A 21,720-nucleotide genomic window follows, 5' to 3' on the forward strand; every position below is an offset into this window, starting at 1 on the left:
TGATTGGTTTTTATATATTAGTTAAATGGTTTTAATTCTGATTTTGATAATAAATATATAGACAAATTGTATACTTTGTATTATATAATTTGTATGTAATTTACAATAATTTGGTTAAATAAAGTTATATAATTTTAATTTGTATATAAATTATAGCTTACTTTTTTTATGAGTATGAAACTTTTATATATATATATATATAATTCTTATATTTTTTATATTTATATATTTACTCATGTTTTCATTTCTTATATTTTTTAAAATGCCATTTCCTATGTCTAATCTGTATTTTTTAATGTGTGCGTTTTCATATCCGTGCTGCATAGGTATGCAATTTTATCCCTACTTTGCAAAGAAGCTATTTCTATGAATTGATTTTAGCTTAAACCAAAACAAAAATCAAACTCTCCTTCCACTGCTATGTAGATATTTAATAACTTAAAAGATAAACGGTAAGTTAAAAGACAATAGGGTAATTTTGTTTAATTTGTTATAATTTAAATTAAGTAGCTTCAAATTGGTGAGTCTTGATAGTCTTTCAAAATCCGCATGAGAGTTCTATCCAGTGGTTAAAGGAAAATTAGAGGAAAGATTATGGGGCAAACCCAATTTCTAATCATTTCATTTGCAAATGAATCGGTTCAATTTTATCATAAAATTTATAAATCAATTTCTTTATTTAATATATTTTATATTAAATAAATTTTGTGCTTGTAATAAAAAAAATAAAATAAAATGATATGTAATAGAAGAATAATTTATCACTTAAAATATATATGATTCTAAGTTTAGAATTCATTTACAAATTCTAACAATTTTGATGTAATTTGATTTTAATTATAATAAATTCTATGAAATCAAATATTAAAATTTTATATTTATAAATGAATTTCACAAAATTTTATGAAATTCATTTATACCAAACACTAACTTAGTTGCAAATGTAAGAATCCAAGAAATTTGAAACCTTCTTCCTCAACACAACCAATGATATAATTCCATCTTAAGTCGTTCTTGGAAGGAAAGAAACATTGATCCATTTATTTACCAATGTCCTAAGTTTCCAATCCCTTGCTTGAGAAAGACTGCGTTGGGTAACTCACCTTGTGGTAGCACTGTGCATGACCAATTTCCACTTAAAACAGTTAGTGTTTGTCCCCCAAAAAGACAATTCATAAGAAAATTTGAATTCAGGCTTATGTTGCAAGAGGGCAATTCTCTCAGGCTCCCAACAACCATCACGTCACTGCCTCCCTTTTGATAAAACAACAAACCCTCCTCTTTCTATGGAGCCTTTGGAGTCTTGCAGAGTTTGTCAAATTTTTACAAATTGGAGTAAACTTGATTAATTTAGTAAATAAGATGATACTCATAGTCATCCTTTCAACTTTTATACGGAAGTTTTTTTTTTCCTTTTAGAAAAAGTCATATCTAGTGCTGAAGGGCACCATAATTTACTGGAACCATCACATGGTCCTGTTCTTAATTGAATATTTCACAGCCTCAATGAAGTAACACTATTTACGCACGAAACTGCATTTACAGCCAACAACAGCATGATTTTAGCCACCAGAAAGCTCACATAGCAAACATCCATGTTTATAAAGCCAGCTTCTCTCTTTATTGTCAGTTGAAGCTCCTGACATTGATGATGATAAAATTTCGGCAGTCAGCTGCTTTGTGGTGGCGGTCCACAAGAGGAAAGGATTTCCCTCGTTGAATAAAATTTGTTTAAATGGATATGGAGACTTAAACTATAAACTTTTCGTGACTTAAAAGTGAAGGAAAACCAAGTAGATTACCCCTTGTTGATGTGTTTCAAGCATGATTACGTAAACATAAATTAATAAAAGAATATTTATTTGTTTTAAACACCATTTTAATTTCCATTTGAATAATTGATTAGGGCTTCCAACCACTATTTTTTTTTTTTTTTTCTATCAAGCTTTTGTTAAGGATGAAAATTGCCAAGACATGAATGAGACATAATCTAGCTGAACCTAAAAAATTGTTGCTAAATCTGCATATCCAATTATTTAGGATTGTGTTCAACTGTTACAATCTATTAATTCCAAAAAGAATGTGGAAGCTATTTATTTCTATACCAGAATAGCTTAGGCATGTTGCCTACAACAAAATAGTTGCAAGAGCTAATGCACATCTCAATTAGATAAAACCATGCTTGTCGCCATTGGGGATTTACGTATAGAACTAAGAAGATCACTAGCAGCACAGATATGTAGGAGACTGTGAAACTAACGTAGAATATGTTCATGTCAAGAAAACCACTTTCTTCTTCCATTGCCGAAGCTCTAGGCAAAGATGATGATTCAGTTGAAGTGCAACTTTTAGGCAATGGCAGTCCACAGAGGTAAAGATTTCCCTCGTAGCTACTTGCTTCAAACGTTGAAAATTGTTCAGTTCTTTCCGGTGTCTTGCCAGATAGGTTGTTATGTGCCACACTAAAAACTGACAAAAAGTTTAGCTGGGTAAGCTGAGAAGGGATCTGCCCACTTAATTTGTTATAGGAAAAGTCTAAACTCTCAATTTGCTTCAGGTTTGAAAATGTTTCTGGGATTGGACCCGTAAACCTATTGTGTGACAGATTCAGCGTGTGGATCTTACTAAGGTTTCCGATTTGAGGAGGAATCTCGCCCACTAGTTTATTGCATGAGAAATCAATCCCAGACATATATGAGAGAATTTTTCCCTGGTAAGAGTAGGAAAAATGCTTTGTTGTAAACATTAAAGAATGGGAGGAGGGAGGCAACTTTGGTCCAGAGGGAGGAGGAGGCGGAGGCAAAGAGCTGGAAATCTTAGGAGGTGAAGAGACATCAGGGTGATCAATTGCAAAACAAGAAGGAATGGGACCGGAAAGGTTGTTATTAGAAAGATCTATCAAGCTTAAGCTGTAGAACTCACACATTTGAAGTGGGATTTCACCGTCAAAATTGTTGTTCTTCAGGAGAAGGAATCTCAATGCAGGAAGACCGCCAATCCATTTTGGAATTCTACCAGTTATGTGGTTATTGCTAAGATCTAATGTAACAAGGAAACGACTGTCTGAAAGTGCACTTGTCATTGGTCCTTCTATCCTATTATCAGACAAGTGAACATGTATTATTGATGAAGGCCTAAAGCAAGATGGTAAAATACCAGAGACATTGTTGTTTGTAAGGTCCAAAACTTCAAGATAGAGAAGTTGGCAAAATTCCAATGGAATTGCACCTTCAAGATGATTATTTGACATAATAAGGTTCTGCAAATATGTCAAATTGCCTATCGACCAAGGGATCCTCCCCGAGAAATGGTTATCACTGAGATCCAGAATTGACAAAGAGCTCTTGGACAAGCAATTAGGGATCCTTCCACTGAAGTTATTTCCATCCAATTGTAACCACCACAAGTTTGTCAAGTTGAAATCTTCAGAGAACAAGTGACCTTGCAAATTGTTGTTTGACAAGACAAGGGTATGTAATGAGAAACAACCAACGGCCAACTGTTTAGGTATGATGCCCGACAATTGATTGCTGGATGAGTCCAAAATCTCTAAAGATTTCATATTGCCAAAAGAAGAGGGAATGCTACTGTCAAAGCCATTCTTGGACATGTTTAAATATTTCAAGTTTGGGAAATATGCTCCAATCTCCAAGGGAATGTGGCTCTGGAAGCTATTACTGGAAATATCTAACTCCAACAGATTAATATGAGGATAAACTGGAAGCTGAAAATGTCCTGAAAGAGAATTATTTACGAGATAAAGTACTTCCAACCTTGTGTTGTTTGTTAACAGCCAGTTTGGAAAATCCCCTTGCAAGGTCATATTTGAGAGATCAACTATTTTCAGGTCATGTTGATGATAGAAAAAGTTTGGTAAGGGTCCACAGCTTCCACAACCAGATAGAAGAATGGAATGTAACTGAAATTTGGGGGCTGAATGCAACTCTGGTTCCACATATATTTCATTATTCTGACAATTGATGTGCTTGATGTTTGAATGGTTAAAAAATGGACCTAATGAAAGTGATATTTGGAAGTGATTGTATGAAAGTTCTAGGTCCACAAGGGAAATGAGATTCGTAAGGGGAGACTTGGAGATATTTCCAGAAAATTGATTGGAAGAGAGGTCCAACAGTTGGACTGATGTTAAATTAACCATACACCAAGGCAAGTTACCCTGGAGACTATTGTTGCTGATATCTAGCACTTGGAGATGTATCAATTCACAAAGTCCTGCAGATGAATCATTTACAGAAGATGCTTTACCTGCGCGCATATAAAGAGAGACAGAGACAGAGACAGAGACAGAGAGAGATCAACCTTACCTTGAGCATTTGGCAATGAGCCAGTTAGTCCACAACTAGACAATGATAAAACCTTTAGAGAAGTAATAACTCTAACCATTTGAAGAAAGCTATTGTTGAGCGAAATCTGATCCAAGTACAACTCTTCCAAATTCTCTAAATTGGGCAAATCTAAAAATATTTAACAAGATGTATTAGAAGTGAATTTATGAACCTAAGCTGGAAAATACAACTTCATGTACTACAATAAATAATAAGAATAATAACAAGAAATAATGATAGTTGCTTTTTTCATGTCTTCTTCTACTAGATTTTCTATTTAAAAATTTAAAACCCAAAAAACAACAACAGAGAGAGACAAGGAACTTATAATGGAGTATTCTTCAAGGAAAGAGATATGAGTTTTACAAGAAAGCTCCAGCATAAGAACATGAACAAGGCCAAACCAAGTTACCCAGTAATTTATTGCTAATGTGCTATAGATTGCTTTGGAAAAGATAAAGAGGAAGATTCAAGTCATCATACTTCCATGTTTGTAGAGAAAGAAACAACAGGTGGAACTTTTATTGAACATTACATTGAGGGTTAATTTCAACAATGCTCACTTAATTATTGACCAACCCTCATTACACTTGCTAAAGAAAAAAATGATCCAATGAAAATAGTTCAATTTGTGCTATAGGTACAGTTAGGCCATGTGAACCGGCTACAAGCCGTCTTCCGGTGAGAGACCCACATGGCAGTAAAACATATATTTTTTATTTAAAAAGCAGATAATTTGGTGACCTGGTATAATATCCACTACACCCGAGTGCTTTCCCTCTGTGAAATAGAAGACCTCACTAGCCTAGCATTTTTGCAAACAGGTGATAGAAAAGGAATGAAATTGAACTGACCTTGTACTTGAATTGGTGCTGTGAACTGATTATATCCAAGATTTAGAGATTTGAGAGATGAAAATACGTTTAAAGATGGCAATGTGCTTTCATTAAAGGAATTGAAACTTAAGTCAAGAACCTCCAGATTGCTCAACCTTGTCGATAATCTCTCAAAACCTGCAGTTAAAGAAAGATCTGAAAATTTAAGAACAAGAACCATGAATCAAAAGCATAAAGCAAAAAATTAAATTTAACGATTGAAGCAAAGCCCTTACCTTCATTCTCAACACAACCCAATATAGAGTTCCCCTTCAAGGAGAGACTAGTTAATTCTTCAAATGGAAGAAACAGAGAAGCATTAAGATACCATTTCCCTGAAATCCAATAGGCACTTGTATCATTTAAAGAGAGTTGGGACACTCTCCCTGTGGTGTTGTTGCACTCGACTCTTTCCCATTGACAACAATCTGAATTGTCCTCTGCATCTACCCAGTTTTGTAGAGCAAGAGGACTGCCGAAGAAAGGCTTAAGCTTTAAGAGAGCAATTCTCTCTTGCTCCCAACAACCATCACACCACCACGTCTCTGACAAAAACATAATCGCCACCCCTATCCATACCCACTTCAGAGCCATGATCCTACTCAATATTGAACTTCACTCGTTATATCCGAGTTCTCGTAGATATATAACTGAAAAACCTAGCTCACAATTATAAATACTATGAGAAAGTGAAAATTTTCATGTTACTAGATTCCATGGAAAGAAACCCACCCAGTTGATTATTACTAGCTCAGGCATTGCTTTTGTAGGGATGCACTGTGCTTCTTTGAATCTTCATGTTCCAAATACCTATCTCGTGGAAAAGAAGAGAATGAAGAAGAGCAAGACTGGCATTGGTCATATTTGGCTGCGAAAGTGAGGCAACCTTTTTACTTTGAATTGTGAATTTGACGGCCAATTGTTGTAATATAATTTTCTCGTTTGAAAAACTTACACTTTGTTTATGATTTAGGATGGTTTGACCCTTTATATGTTTGAGAAAATTATTCTAAAAAATTAATTTGAATAGTAATTTATCATATTTTTAAAAACATTAAATTAGTGGTCTGACGTTATTCAAAATTTTTATTTTTTATTTTATCTCTACGTAATGTATAAAATTTTAATTATATAATTTTAAGATTATTTATTTATGAGGCATATTTAATAATTAATTTTAAAAAATATGTATTTAATTATTATTATAATAGCATTATTTATAAATTAATAATTTATTTAAATAAATATTTTAAAGTATTTAGATATTTAAAATAATAATAAAGAGTATTTTGAGTTAATTATTTAAATAATATATTTTTAAAAACTTTTTACTAGAATAATATAAATCTGAAACTATTCATAAATTTAGTGTGTACTTGTAAATACGTCAATTGAAAAAGTAATTTCAATAATTAATTAATAGCTATAAAATCACATTTAAGAAGTAATTTCACTACAAATTTGATTAATTTTAAATAAAATTATTAGGTATACACAAAATTATCAATTAAATTAGCGTCTTTTAAGTGTATCATATTACATATGAAAATATCATTTCAATTGACTTTTTCTTAAACATTTATCAAAATTTATTAGAACTTTGAAATAAGTAATATATAGCGAATTTATTTTCCCTAATAATAAACTGAACTTTTAATACAAATTTAAATTTAATAAATATAGCAACAAATTCTAATTAAATTTTGTATTTATAATTTTTATATCCCAATAATTAAAATGAAGTATTAAATTTATTAAATTAGCTTTGCATGCATAGCACTAAAATTTTCAAATCTTTATTTTAATATATATATATATATATATATATATATATAAATTTATCAAAGGTTTATATGGACAATATATATTAATAAAAATATCAATTTTGTATCTTCCTAATTTTTATTTTACAAAATTTTTTAAAAATTGACATTTTTATCACTAAAATTACAGAAAGTTATGATATACATTATAAAAATTTTATACACTACATCAACATATTAGCAAAAGCATGTTCATTTTATTTTTTCCAATTATCACAAATTTAATAGCAGAAAAAGTAAAATTACAATATTTCACATCATGTAAGCATACTAATTTAAATTTTAGCTAATTAAAATTATTTAAATACATAATACTAAATTTATCACAAAATTTGATATGCATATTAACAAAATATCACAATTAAAATATTAAATAAATATATCATACCAATTATCACAATAACAATTTATATTAAAGTTGAAAATGTAACTTTATTGCACTCTTTTTCTTCTTAATGTGAAAATCAAAGCAAGAACACAACTTAAAAATACTGTATAATATATATAATTATGTTGGATACAAAGAAAAAAATTGCTAGATACAAATAAATAAAAAAAAAAAGAAAAAATCAAGAAGATGAGGGAAGAAGAGAGCACCAGATGCTTAAGGAATGCAAAGCCCTTAATTTTGAAGACTTATTTTTGGCTTTTAAAACCAGTAAGAATTCGGATTATTTATTTAAATAATGTGATTTTAAAAATATTTTATTAAATAATGTAAAATTTAAATTATTTATCAAAATAATGTAGAGTGATAGAAATTGCTGATTGAAAAAGTAATTTTATGTTTAAGCACCTAAATAAGAAATCGTCAATTGAAATATAATTTTCGTATCTTTGTATCAGTTCAGTAGAGCAATATTACTCACAAAATCACTAATCAAACTGACAGTCTTATGTGTTGTCATATTAATCGAAGCTCTTAATTTTTTATACTAAAATCGCCATTTTCATTTGGCGGTTTTCAAAGCAAACTGTTGCAGTGTATTGAAAAAGAAATCACAACAAGATAGGTAAATTTTTTTAGCAAGTGAGAATTCCTGTTAATTTAAAGTGGAGCAAGAATTTTATACTAAGATAGAATTAGCATATTTTATAAAATTAGAGTTATTATATTATAAATTAATTTAAAGCACAAATAAAATCACAAAAATAAATTACACTCATAATAAAAATGTAAATAAAAAATAGTTACAATACTCTTAATTTATTTAAAGCTATTCATTAATTTTGTTTTTAAGGAATAATTTCAAAATAAATAGTTATATGTTCATTTATTATAATAAATAGATATAAAATTAATAAATATAACATAACAATACTGTTTGAGTCAGCAGTTTCTAGATCAGTACATAAAATTACATCACAATATTGAAAAAAAAAATGCTAGATACAATTCTCTTCAAAGTTAAAGAGTTTCTTTCCCTTTAACAAGATTCTCCTTTCTTACCCTCTTTTTCTCATTTTTTTTGCCCTTTGTTACCTTTGTATCTAACATTTTTTTTTTCTTTGTATGCAATCTGATTTATTTTTGATATTATATACAGAGTTTGAAAATTGAATTGCTGTTTGGATTTTGACATTAAGAAGTAAAAATATTACAATTAAGGTAAATTTTAAATTTTAATGTAAATTATTGATTTTAATTAATGTTGTAATATGCTCATTTAATATCTTAATTTTAATTTTTTTTAATATGTACGTCAAATTTTGTGATAAATTTAATTAAAAATTAAATTAATATATTAATATGATATCAAATATTCTGATTTTAGCATTACACTATTAAGTTTGTAATAATTAAAAGAGTACTAAAGGGTACATTCTAGTATATATTTCATGCAATAATTATTAATTTTCACCCAAAAATTTCTAATATTATTTTTTTTTTGTTAACTCACCTAATCAAACACCTTCAACTTTTTTATGCTTCTATTTCAAAAAATTTCATGTTTAATATTAATTTATTATTAAATTTCTTGATCTTAATTTTTATTAAATTACTTTTATTAAATCTGATTTTTTTAATAAAGAAAATAATTACACTCATAACAAAAATGTAAAAAAAAAGGTTGCAGTACTTCTTAAAAAACTTATATACATTAATCACTGTTCATAAGAAAAACAAAATAAATTTTTTGATAAAGGAAAAGAGAAAAGGGAAAAAATCTAATATAGAGATAAGGTAAAACTCTAAAAATTTCACAGTCTGCTTTTTATACTTTTAAAATATGCTTTCTATATTTCACACATTCTAATGGTCTGAAATATTTTATCCATATTCAATAAAACACCATTTTAAATAGTATTTTCTTAAATAATTTGACACATCCTAAAAATGTCATTTTGACTGACAGTTTTTAAGCATTGACACACACTAGTACATTGACACACACTTACAGGACACACAAATGAATTGCCATTGAAAGTGTTTCTTCAACTGGCGGTTCTATGTTTACTTTTTAAATCTTGAAAATCTTTTTTTAACTAATGGCTTTTTAAGCAAACATTATTTTTGTACATATTTTCATATTCAAATTAGAATGATAAATAGTTTTTTAAAAAAATATTATTTAAATAATTGATCCTAACAATTTTTTAAAATTGAAAATTTTAAATAATTAATCCAAAATTAAAATATCTAAATTTATGCAAACATGATCTCTTTTGTCTAAAATGCCTTTTTTTTTAAGTAGATGCGATCTTTCAATGTACTTGCACTAAAATTTTGTTCTTTTTAATTTGAGTGAGCTAGGCGTAATTGTGAACCTTAAAATTTTGATTTTGATTTTGATTTTGGTTTGATCCAATTTAATTTGTAGTTTTTTTTTTCATATTTAAAAAAAATTAATTGGGAAAAAAACGATTTGACTTGGAACTTGTCCACTGCTGGTTGAAAATTTTTTAAAATTTTTTATTTACGGGTTTAAAAAATTTTCCATTGCTATTTTGTTTTTTTTTTTTTTTTTAATTTTCTATGGTTTGCTATTTGCATTGAGGTAAGAATTTTGATTGAAGTGAGGAATTGATTTGGGAGATAACTGCTCTGGGTAAGGATTGATTTAGGCAAGAACAAAGGGGAGATAGAGGGCAGAAGGAGAAAGAAAACATAATGTGAGGGGGGCAATACAATGAGGTGTCTGTTGACATTGAGTTTCAAGAGCTAAAAAAAATGCTTTCAAAAAAAATTTTTATTCTAAATGTTGTTAAAAAAAAAATAATTTGAAATAATTAAAATATGTTAGATTTATTTTTAAATCAAATTTTAAAACATGCCAAATGTACTTAAAAAATTACTTTTCTCAACGTTGATTTCAATGACGATACCAAACAGAATTTAAATTATATATATATATATATATATATATAATTTGAGAGTATTTAGATTTTTTTTTTTCAAATTGATGTCACATCAACACGAGAAACCGGCGAAAATAGGTTAAAGGGTTTTACTGTTTCCTAAATTGATATTCATAAAATTTTATATTCCAAATTAAATTTTGAGAATAATGTCATTAAAAGGTATATTTAAAGTTGAGATAGTTAAAATGATTGACTAAAATTTAAAAAGAAATGCAAAAAGATTAAAATTTTTAAATAATTTGATAGAAGTTAAAACGGAAAGAAAGTAAAATTAATATTTTCTTGAAGTCTGAATAATAATAATAATAATAATAATAATAATAATAATAATAATAATTTATTAATATTAGTAAACTGAAACAAAATAATTAGCAATGTCAAACACAAATATACAATTGATAAGATTCGTGATATATGTATTTCATATATTCATTTAAATTAAGATTAATAGTCATTTTATCCATTTATTAGTCATTTTTAGTTAATTTTATTAGTTATTTACTTAATTTTACATAATTATCAATTTTTAAATTAATTTTTAATTTTTCTTTTATTTTGTAGATAAATTGGTGTTTTGAGAGATCAAAAGGTAATTTTCCAAGTAAGAGTGAATTCTGGGTCTAAAAGTGTAAAAATTGAAGCCTAAAATTGAAGATTTTTGAAGACTGCCGAAAGTTGCATAAGGAGCAGTATAGCCAATGCAGTTTACGCTCAGAAAATCAAAGAAATTCTTAAGTTGCCAGAAGTTACATAGTCTAGTGCATAGGCTATGCACCATCTGAAGGAGTGGAAGCATGAAAGTTGTTCATTAGAGCATTGAATTTCAAAAATTTTCTTCTAGGGTTACATGCATCATACTATATCTCTTATGTGCCTAATTAATTTCAATGCTCAATTGCATATTAAAACACTTTTAATATGTATTAGGATCTATATTTGTCATTCAAGATTGTGAATTAACAAATTAATTCATTTAAACCCTAGTTTAAAAGAGGAGTTAGAGCACTAACCTCTTTGATGCACTATGGATGTGATTGTCACATTTAGGAAGCACATAGGACCCCAAGTATTGTCCCTCTAGCTTGTTCACACCAAGATCACTAATAGGCAGCCCCCAATTTGCTTCTTAAGCCTTTGCCAACCAATTATAAATTGGATTCTTGCCGTTAAAGAGGTTGTATGTGTGTATAGGACACTATATATAATTTCTAGCAATTTTAATTCAAAGGAATTTGGGCAATTCTCTTTGAATTGATGAGAAAAGAAGAAGATGAGAGGGAGAGCTATGTGTGCCGCCACCTTTAGGAGAGAATAAGAGTGAGTGTTCTTTTCTTTTCTTTTCCCTTTTATAATTAGGTCATCACTTAAACCCTTTACCACATGTCATCACCACATTGCATCTTAATTTTAATTGACTTAATCACATTAAGCCAAGTGTCAAAGCTAGATTTAATCTTGACTTTGATCACCTTGCATGATAGAAAGACAAATGGCAAACTTATATGATGTCATGTGTCACCATCTCATAGTGTCACATGTCACCAAATGAAATGACCAATTTACCCTTATATTTTAATTTTGAGTTCTCAACCCAAAATCATTATTTCTCCTCTTTTAATCAATTTATATCAAATATAAATTAATTAATTAATCTCTATTAATTAATTTCTCACAATTAAATTCACATTTAAACACTTTAAATATAAATTTAACTTATACTATACATCCAACAACCTAGATTTGGTTTCAAGCCATGCTAGAGACTTTGCAATCTCATTGCAAATCAAACCTATTTAATTAATCAATTAAACTATTTAATTAATCAATTAAATCACATTTAACTTGGTGATTAACTTGTGTATGTGTGTGACTCACTAGGCTCATCACTAATTGGCAATGAGATATGATATTAACTCTTAATATCATTAGAACTCTTTCTTACCATAAATGATTTTTCTAAATCATTTTAGGCATCTCATAGACCATGGTTGACACCTAGCATAGCGTGTCATGGCCACCCAATCAGTAACAAGGAATACCTTAAATGAACCTATAATCATATGTTACCATGCACTAAAATCTCTCTGTTACAAAATCTCAATTCGAGCTGAAGTCATGGTTAATGTCAAACTCCATTTGCTATGAACATTATGTTCTCTTTTAATTCCAGTTCTTGATTAAAAAGATTTTCTCATCAGCAACTCTTTTCTGATTAAATCTGTCTGTTCTGGCCAGGAACTTGAAATATCAAGAACAATTAAATGAACATAAGATTTTATCACTATTTACTTAGGATAACATATTCCATCTTGATCAATACCTATCTCCATATATAACTGGTAAGAGCCAACACATGCCCATATACCCATACACAGTACAAGTATGAAAGCAGTATCAAACTCAAACTACCTATATATAATATAACTGTGTTATCTTAGGTCTAAAGATTATATACACTGATATGATAAATGATAATGCATTGACAAGAGTAAACTCCATGTGCTTGTCATATGCGTCACTGGTTCGGCTTACTTGTCATGTATAAGTGCCTATCATGTTTGTTATGTGGCATGAGACTCACCGCTCCATCTTATTTATATCTCATATAAATACCTTGGGAACAAACATGATTACAACCTTTCTGGATAAGTCATGTCTTTTGTGAAGTATCCTTGATTGTGAACCAATTTATGATACTTTGTGTTAGAAATACTATCACTCATATTCTTAACAACTTAAGAAAAGAATTTCTAACAAAATATCAATGGACCTTTTCTATTACACATAAATATATTATGTAAACGGAAAAGTGAAATTGCCTTTTATTAATAAAATATGTACAAGATACATACTAAATGATATGCTCTAGGGCATACTACTAACAATCACCCACTAGCACTAGAGTCATTCATTACAATATCTTAGACCTATCTTCTTAAGATGTAAGTCTAACTGAGTTTGTGACGTAGGCTTTGTGAATGGATCAGCTGGATTTTCAGCTGATGCTATTTTCTGCATGACTACATCGCCTCGCCCAACTATCTCTCTGATAATATGGTAGTGCCTTTCTATGTGTTTGGATTTCTGGTGAGACCGGGGTTCCTTAGCCTGTATGACTGCTCCATTGTTGTCACAATAGAGAGGAACTGCTGACTCAATGGAAGGAACTACTGTAAGTTCTGTCACGAACTTCTTTATCCAGACAGCCTCTTTTGCAGCATCTGATGCAGTAATATACTCAGCCTCTGTAGTGGAATCAGCAGTCGTACTCTTTTTGGAACTCTTCTAACTAACTGCACCTCCATTAAAAATGAACACAAACCCAAAGGTAGACTTTCTATCATTGATATCTGATTGTAAATCAGAATCAATATAACCATCCAATTGCAAGTCACCACCTCCATAAATCAAGAATAAATCCTTAGTTCTTCTCAAGTACTTAAGGATATTCTTGACAGTTATCCAGTGTTCTAAACTTGGATTGGATTGAAACCTGCTAGTCAAACTAACAGCATGTGTGATATCCGGCCTAGTACACATCATTGCATATATCAAACTTCCAATAGCCGAAATATATGGAATCCTGGCCATTTTATCTCTTTTTTTAGGTATCTTTGGAGACATCTTTTTAGAAAGGTGGATACCATGTCTCATTGGTAACAATCCTCTCTTGGAATCAAGCATGTTAAATCTCTTTAACACCTTTTCCAAATATAGACTTTGAGATAAACTAATTATTCTTTTCGCTCTATCTCTATAAATACGAATTCTAAGAATATAGGTTGCCTCCCCTAAGTCTTTCATGGAGAATGTATTTGATAACCATACTTTTACACTTGTCAACATACCTATGTCATTACCTATCAACAGAATATCATCCACATATAAGACAAGGAAAGTGATAGCACTATCACTAACCTTCTTATATACACATGGCTCATCCATATTTTTGATAAAACCAAATGACTCAATAGCTTCATCAAAACGGATGTTCTAACTCCTCGAAGCTTGTTTCAACCCATAAATGGATCGCTTTAGCTTGCATACCTTAGAACCATCTTGGGATTCAAAATCTCTAGGTTGTTCCATGAAAATGTTTTCTTCAATGTATCCATTGAGAAAAGCTATTTTGACATCCATCTGCCAAATCTCATAATCATAGTATGAAGCTATTGCTAATAGAATTCTAATTGATTTAAGCATGGCAACAGACGAAAAAGTTTCCTCATAGTCGATTCCTTACCTTTGGCGAAATCCTTTCGCTACTAGCCTTGCTTTATAGGTCTCTACCTTTTTCATCAGAACCAATTTTCTTCTTGAAAACCCATTTATTTCCTATAAGTACAATACCTTCAGGTGGGTCAACAAGATCCCAAACTTGATTCTTATACATGGAATCAATTTCGGATTTCATAGCTTCAATCTATTTTGAAGAGTCTATATCTGATATAGCTTCTTCATAGATAAGTGGATCATCTCCATAATCTACTTCTTCATGAGTAAATAACTTTTGTTCATCTTCATGAAGAAAACCATATCTTACTGGTGGATAAGATATCCTGATCGATCTGCGAGGAATTACTGTAGATGTTTCATTAATAGGTGTAGGCTGACTAGATGGATCTATATCCATTTGATCTGTTGGTTGGTCAGAATTCTTCAATTCTAACTCTATTTGCCTTCCTTTGCCTCCTTCTTAAATAAACTATTATTCAAGAAATATGGCATCTCTGCTTACCACAACCTTTTGTGATGTAGGCAAATAAAAATAATATCCAAAACTTTCTTTTGGATATCCAACAAATCTACCTTTTTCTGATCTGATTTCCAATTTATCAGTGTTCAGCTTTTTGATATAAGCTGGACAACCCCAAATCTTAACATGCTTAAGACTTGATTTTCTTTCATGCCATATCTCATAAGGTGTGGAAGAAACTGATTTTGGTGGAATCCTATTCAGAATATGCAAAGTTGATTCTAATGCAAATCCCCAAAAGGAGATTGGCATGTCAGTATAGCTCATCATACTACGTACCATATCTAATAGGGTACGATTTCTCCTTTCAGATACACCATTCAGCTGTGGCGTTCCTGGAGGAGTTAGCTGGGAAACAATGCCATGCTCTTTCAAGTATTCATCAAATTTGGTACTCAAGTATTCACCTCCACGATCTGATCGAAGAGCTTTAATACTTTTTCCTATTTGATTTTCTACTTCAGATTTAAATTCTTTTGAACTTTTCAAAAGATTCATGTTTGTATTTCATCAAATACAAATACCCAAACCTTGATTTATCATCAGTAAAGGTAATAAAGTAATGAAAACCGCCTCTAGCCATTTCCTTAAATGGACCACATACATCACTGTGTATTAGCTCCAAAATATTTTCAACTCTTAGTCCTTGTCCAACAAAGGGTGATCTAGTCATTTTACTTTGAAGGTAGGATTCACAAGTTGGAGTAGGTTCAGAACCTAATGAGGATAAAATCCTCATTTTCTCCAGTTTTGCAATCCTATCTTCTGCAACATGACTTAACCTTAAGTGCCAAATATATTTTGAACTTGAGTTGATTTTCATCATGGCATTGCATTCATTTAGATCGCTTGCATTCAATTTGTGTTTATCATTATTATCCAAATAATAAAGACTATCATGCATATAACCCGAGCCAATATATTTATTTCCAAAATAAATATTACAAACATCATCTGTGAATTGAAATTTATAACCATTTCTACTCAAACTAGATATAGAAATGATGTTCTTAAAAGCATCAGGTACATACAAATATTATTCAAATACAAAACATGTCCATACATGTATAAAGATTTAGATCCTATGGCTAAAGCTTCAACAGTTGAGCTATTGCCAACTCGGAGTCTAATATCTCATGATTACAAGCTTCTACTATTTGCTATACTCTGGGCAGTTCCTAGTTCAGTGCCCATCTTCTTGGCAGTGGAAACACTTTCCTTTGCCTCCATCAGCTTTGGTCTTCCCCTTCTATTTGGCTATTTTCTTGGAAGTTCCAGGAATTTTAGGTTTCTTAGTCTTATTGCCCTTCTTCTTGTTGGACTTTTCAGCAGAAGAAGATGCAATCAAAGCTATCTCTTTTCCTTTATTGCCAGACATATTCTTTTGGGCAATAACCAGCATGTTAAGTAAACCAGCCAAGGTGTATTCCGGCTTAGTCATATGGAAATTTGTCACAAAATTCCCAAATGACTTGGGTAGGGACTAAAGAATCAAATCCGTTTGCAATTGGAAATCCATGTGAAAGTCAAGATGTTCCAGCTACTCAATAAGTCGAATTATCTTGTGGACATGATCCCCAACATTCTGTTCCTCAGACATCCTCATGCGGAATAACTGTCTAGATATCTCATACCTAGCATTCTTGCTGTGCTCACCATATAACTCTTGTAGGTGAAGGAGGATCTCACTTGCATTCTGCATATTTTCATGCTGCTTCTGTAACTCATTACTCATAGAAGCAAGCATGTAACACTTGGCTCTCATATCATGCTCCTTTCACTTGTCCAAAGTGTCATGTTCCTCTTGAGTGGCCTCTGAAGGTAAGGGACCAAGAACATTTGAGTATCGAACATATCCAATACGTTATAGGTTCAGGACAAGTTTTAAATTTTTTAGCCAATCAAAAAAATTAGGTCCCGTAAACCTATTGTGATCAAGTATGCTCGCAAGTATATTGGATGATGGTGGTTGTTGTGTGCTCATTATTATCAGAAGAATAACTGCAAAAAATAACTAGATTAATTAGTAAATGTATCAAGTAATTAACCAAAATGATTATGGTCTTTTAATTAAATTGGTCCTCCCACTAACTTGGCGAATCTTACACTTCCAATGTAGGAAACGAAAATCCTAGTTGGATGGATTTCTAGTGGGTGATTGAATTCTTATAGTCTTATTGATCATCCTCAAGCACATCCATTATTGGAATTACAATAAACTATAAGTAAGCAACTCCTTGCCCATCACATCTCATGTGAGGCTCAATCCTTTATCTAGCCCCTAATGCTCAAAATCTCAGGCACATCCATTATTGATTCATCTTGCATTAGTTAAGTTGATCCCATTAAGCCAGTAAACATGCAAATAACTTTAATGTCCTCAGGCACATCCATTATTGGGCATCAACTTATTTACATATTTATAACATCTCATGCTTAACAATTATTCTTAAGAAAATCTCTTAAATTAAATGCAACAAATGCAAGTATTTTAAAATTCTTAAAATAATTGCCTTAATGGAGGTCCTATGATATAATTACTTTAATTATATCATTTCTAACTTAATCATTTGTTTGGAAGATTTAATGGTCAGCTTAATTACTATTATAGTCTCACTTTACACATTATCCAATTAGCATGCATATATCATATACTTGCATACATTCCCATACATCTCATGCATACATGGATAAACATATAATATGGTATGATCATGGACTTTCTAAGAGATTCAATTCTGAGCCATCAAGAATTGAATCAGGGCATTCCTAGGTGCATTTCATTCATTCATTTTACAAGAGTTGCTGAAGGAGTACATAATCAACACTTGATCTTGAATTCCTCCCACTGGTCCCATCAATACTCTTGACCTCCTTGATCTTCTTGCAATCCATTACATTGTAATCCTTGGCATACCAAGGCGAATTTACAAGAATATGGACTTTAAAGTCCTCAAATAAATGAAATTACAACCCAAATTATTACAACACTTATAATACATGCCACCAAAAATAAAATTAATTATTTTACAACCAAAAAAAAAATAAAAGAAATAAATCCAATCATATTGGTCTTTTATTGTCCATGATCATCCATCATGCATATTACCATTTAACAATTAAATAAAATATGCATACTAAAATTAAATTGAATATCTCATATTCAACTAAAAAATTCAAATTTGAATCTCATTCAAACAAATTTAAAAATTCATATTTGAATCTCATTCAAACAATTGAATCAATATTTAATTGTGATTAAAATTCTTAATTAAACAATTTAATTAAGCATGGGCCTAATTATGGGCCTTAAATACATAACAATTATACAAAGAGGCCCATAGTCCATGTGCATCATGTAAACACTCCCTAGGAGTGTTCTCCTCAAAACCATGTACACCATCAAGCTCATAACCATACCGCCACATATATGAATACAACCAGCAATGAATCAATCAAAATTGATTAAATCACACAATTAAATCTCATATTAAATAATCTAAATGGCAAATATATTGGCTCTGATATCAGTAGAAGGAGCGGAAGCATGAAAGTTGTTCATTAGAGCATTAAATTTCAAAAATTTTCTTCTAGGGTTACATGCATCATACCATATCTGTTATGTGCCTAATTAATTTCAATGCTCAATTACATATTAAAACACTTTTAACATGTATTAGGATCTACGTTTGCCATTCAAGATTGTGAATTAATAAATTAATTCATTTAAACCCTAGTTTAAAAGAGAAGTTAGAGCACTAACCTCTTTGATGCACTATGGATGTGATTGGCCCCTTTAGGAAGCACCTAGGACCCCAAGTGTTGTCCCTCTAGCTTATTCACACCAAGATCACCAATGGGTAGCCCCCAATTTGCTTCTCAACCCTTTGCTAACAAATTATAAATTAGGTTCTTACCTTTAGAGAGGTTGTATGTGTATATAGGACACTAGAAATAATTTCTAGCAATTTTAATTCAAAGGAATTTGGGCAATTCTCTTTGAATTGATGAGAAAAGAAGAAGAGGAGAGGGAGAGCTATGTGTGCCGCCACTTTTAGGAGAGAATAAGAGTGAGTGTTTCTTCTTTTCTTTTCTTTTCTTTTCCCTTTTATAATTAGGTCATCACTTAAACCCTTTGCCATATGTCATCACCACATTGCATCTTAATTTTAATTGACTTAATCACATTAAGCCAAGTGTCAAAGCTAGATTTAATCTTGACTTTGATCACCTTGCATGATAGGAAGACAAATGGCAAACTTATATGATGCCATGTGTCACCATTTCATGGTATCACATGTCACCATGTGAAATGATCAAATTACCCTTATGTTTTAATTTTGAGTTCGCAATGCAAAATCATTTTTTCTCCTCTTCTAATCAATTTATATCAAATATAAATTAATTAATTAATCTCCATTAATTAATTTCTCACAATTAAATTCATATTTAAATACTTTAAATATAAATTTAATTTATACTATACATCCAATAATCTAGATTTGGTTTCAAGCCATGCTAGGGATTTTGCAATCTCATTGCAAACCAAACCTATTTAATTAATCAATTAAACTCTTTAATTAATCAATTAAACCACATTTAACTTGGTGATTAACTTGTGTATGTGTGTGACTCACTAGGCTCATCACTAATTGGCAATGAGATATGATATTAACTCTTAATATCATTAGAACTCTTTCTTACCATAAATGATTTCTCTAAATCATTTTAGGCATCTCATAGACCATGGTTGACACCTAGCATAGCGTGCCATTGATGTGACTAATCCGCAAGTATACGGGTCGTCTCAAGTAATAAAGTGATGAATCGAGTATCGTTCCCACGAGGATTTGCTGTTTGATTACTAAACTATGAATGAAGCGATTATTTGGGCTAATGATTAATGAATAAAAGGTAAATGTAAATGAGCAAGGTAAATTGATTAATCTAATTGAAATGGGTAAAGAGCAAACAAATAAATTCTAATTCTAGCTCGCAATTAAACTAGAATTAACAATGGGTAATTTAAACGAAAGTCTAATTATGGTAAAAGTGATTCCAGAGTTGGGGGTTTATGCATAAATTAATTGGGATTTGTCTTGGGCATTCCAATTTTTAAAAGAAAATAGAGTTTGAAGGAAATTGATTCTAAATCCCTTTGATATCTTTTTCAAGCAAATCAAAGCGTATTCTAAAATAACCAAACCTACTTTCGTATGTATTTGATTATTTTAAAACCCATTAAGTTTTGTAACCAATAATTAATTCCTCTTAAAGTCCTAGTTTATTTCTAAATCTAGGTGATTTTAAGTTCCAATCCTTGATTAACTATCAATGACTTTCACCTTTCGGTCCTTCAATCAAAGATTAACACAATACCCAATGGGTACCAACATTAGGCAAGTAAATCAAGCACACAAGGAAGGAATCAAAACTCATATTTATGTAAAATAAGGAAATACCCAATCCAAATCCACAAATTAATCTAAAACATATTTCCCAACTCTGAAATCTAAAGAAATTACTCACTCATGATGGTATTTACAAGAAATATAGATGGAAGAATAAAGAAAAACATGATAAAAGGACTGAAATAGGAAAACCCAGGTGGAAGAACCAAGGTCTCTGGTTTCTGGAGCTCAAAAACTCGTGCAGCAGCTCCTCCTCCAAGAGAAAATGGCGCCTCCTCTACCTCTTTCTACATATTTTCTTTCCTTTTTGTTTTTCCTCTCTTCCTCTTATGGCAAAAATAAGGAAATGATAAATTTATATGGTTCCTAAAAGTTACCCTAAAAGTAAATAAAAGGCAAGGAGTGGATGGAAAATGAGGTGTAAAATTATCCAAGTCAGCAGCACTATTCACGTTCTGGGCATCATGCTTAGGGTTCGGCTTAACCCTAAGCAGCTTCTTAGCAAATTTAGCCTCTGGTCGCACTGTCTGCTTAAGGTTAAGCAGACATTCAGCAAATCTCGACAGACTTATAGTAAAATGGATTTTTCTGCTCATGCTTGACTTGTGTTGCACCTTAAGCATTGCCGCTTTACCCTGAGCATGACCTTAAGCAAGGTCTCAAGCAAATTTCGGCTGGTTTGCTCTTTCAAGGCTTGATTTCTTCAACTTTCCTCCATGCTTAAAGAATCCCAAATTTCTTCAAATCACTTCCTAATGCACTCATTGATCCTCGATTTGCCACAAAATTCTATCAAAAATAACAAAATTACAAAAATCAAATATAAAGTATCTAAAATTAACAAATAAACTAAAATAAAGCTAAAAACATAAAATATACTAAAATATAAGGGCAAAATGGATGCAAAACTACCCTAAAATGCCTATATGAAATGAGTGTAACAAATTCCCCCAAACTCAAACCTTTGCTTGTCCTCAAGCAAATTAAAACAATTAAAACAATTTGGGGTACCTTACCTTAAATTTATGAAAATTACTTATCCAAACTCTTAAGCTTACCTTTAGCCACCAACAAACCATATACCCACTTTCAAGGTACAAAGAATTCAATCCTTACCAAAGTTATCACCGCTTAGCCTTGGGTCAA

At 30.8% G+C, this 21,720-nt stretch overlaps 1 protein-coding gene across 1 annotated transcript; it reads right to left on the reverse strand.

Annotated features, from left to right (window-relative positions):
- Window positions 1–1,995: 1,995 nt before the first annotated feature.
- On the reverse strand, window positions 1,996–6,128 carry LOC110647214 (cuscuta receptor 1). The gene is made up of 4 exons (XM_021800937.2): window positions 5,458–6,128; window positions 5,201–5,359; window positions 4,326–4,475; window positions 1,996–4,233 (listed from the first exon to the last, which is right to left on the reverse strand). Exons 1-4 carry the CDS (start codon window positions 5,813–5,815, stop codon window positions 2,090–2,092), a joined length of 2,811 nt encoding a protein of 936 aa, XP_021656629.2. The 5' UTR covers window positions 5,816–6,128; the 3' UTR covers window positions 1,996–2,089.
- Window positions 6,129–21,720: the final 15,592 nt, after the last annotated feature.

Source organism: Hevea brasiliensis, chromosome 17, assembly GCF_030052815.1.
Source record: "Hevea brasiliensis isolate MT/VB/25A 57/8 chromosome 17, ASM3005281v1, whole genome shotgun sequence".
Lineage (NCBI taxonomy): Eukaryota > Viridiplantae > Streptophyta > Magnoliopsida > Malpighiales > Euphorbiaceae > Hevea > Hevea brasiliensis.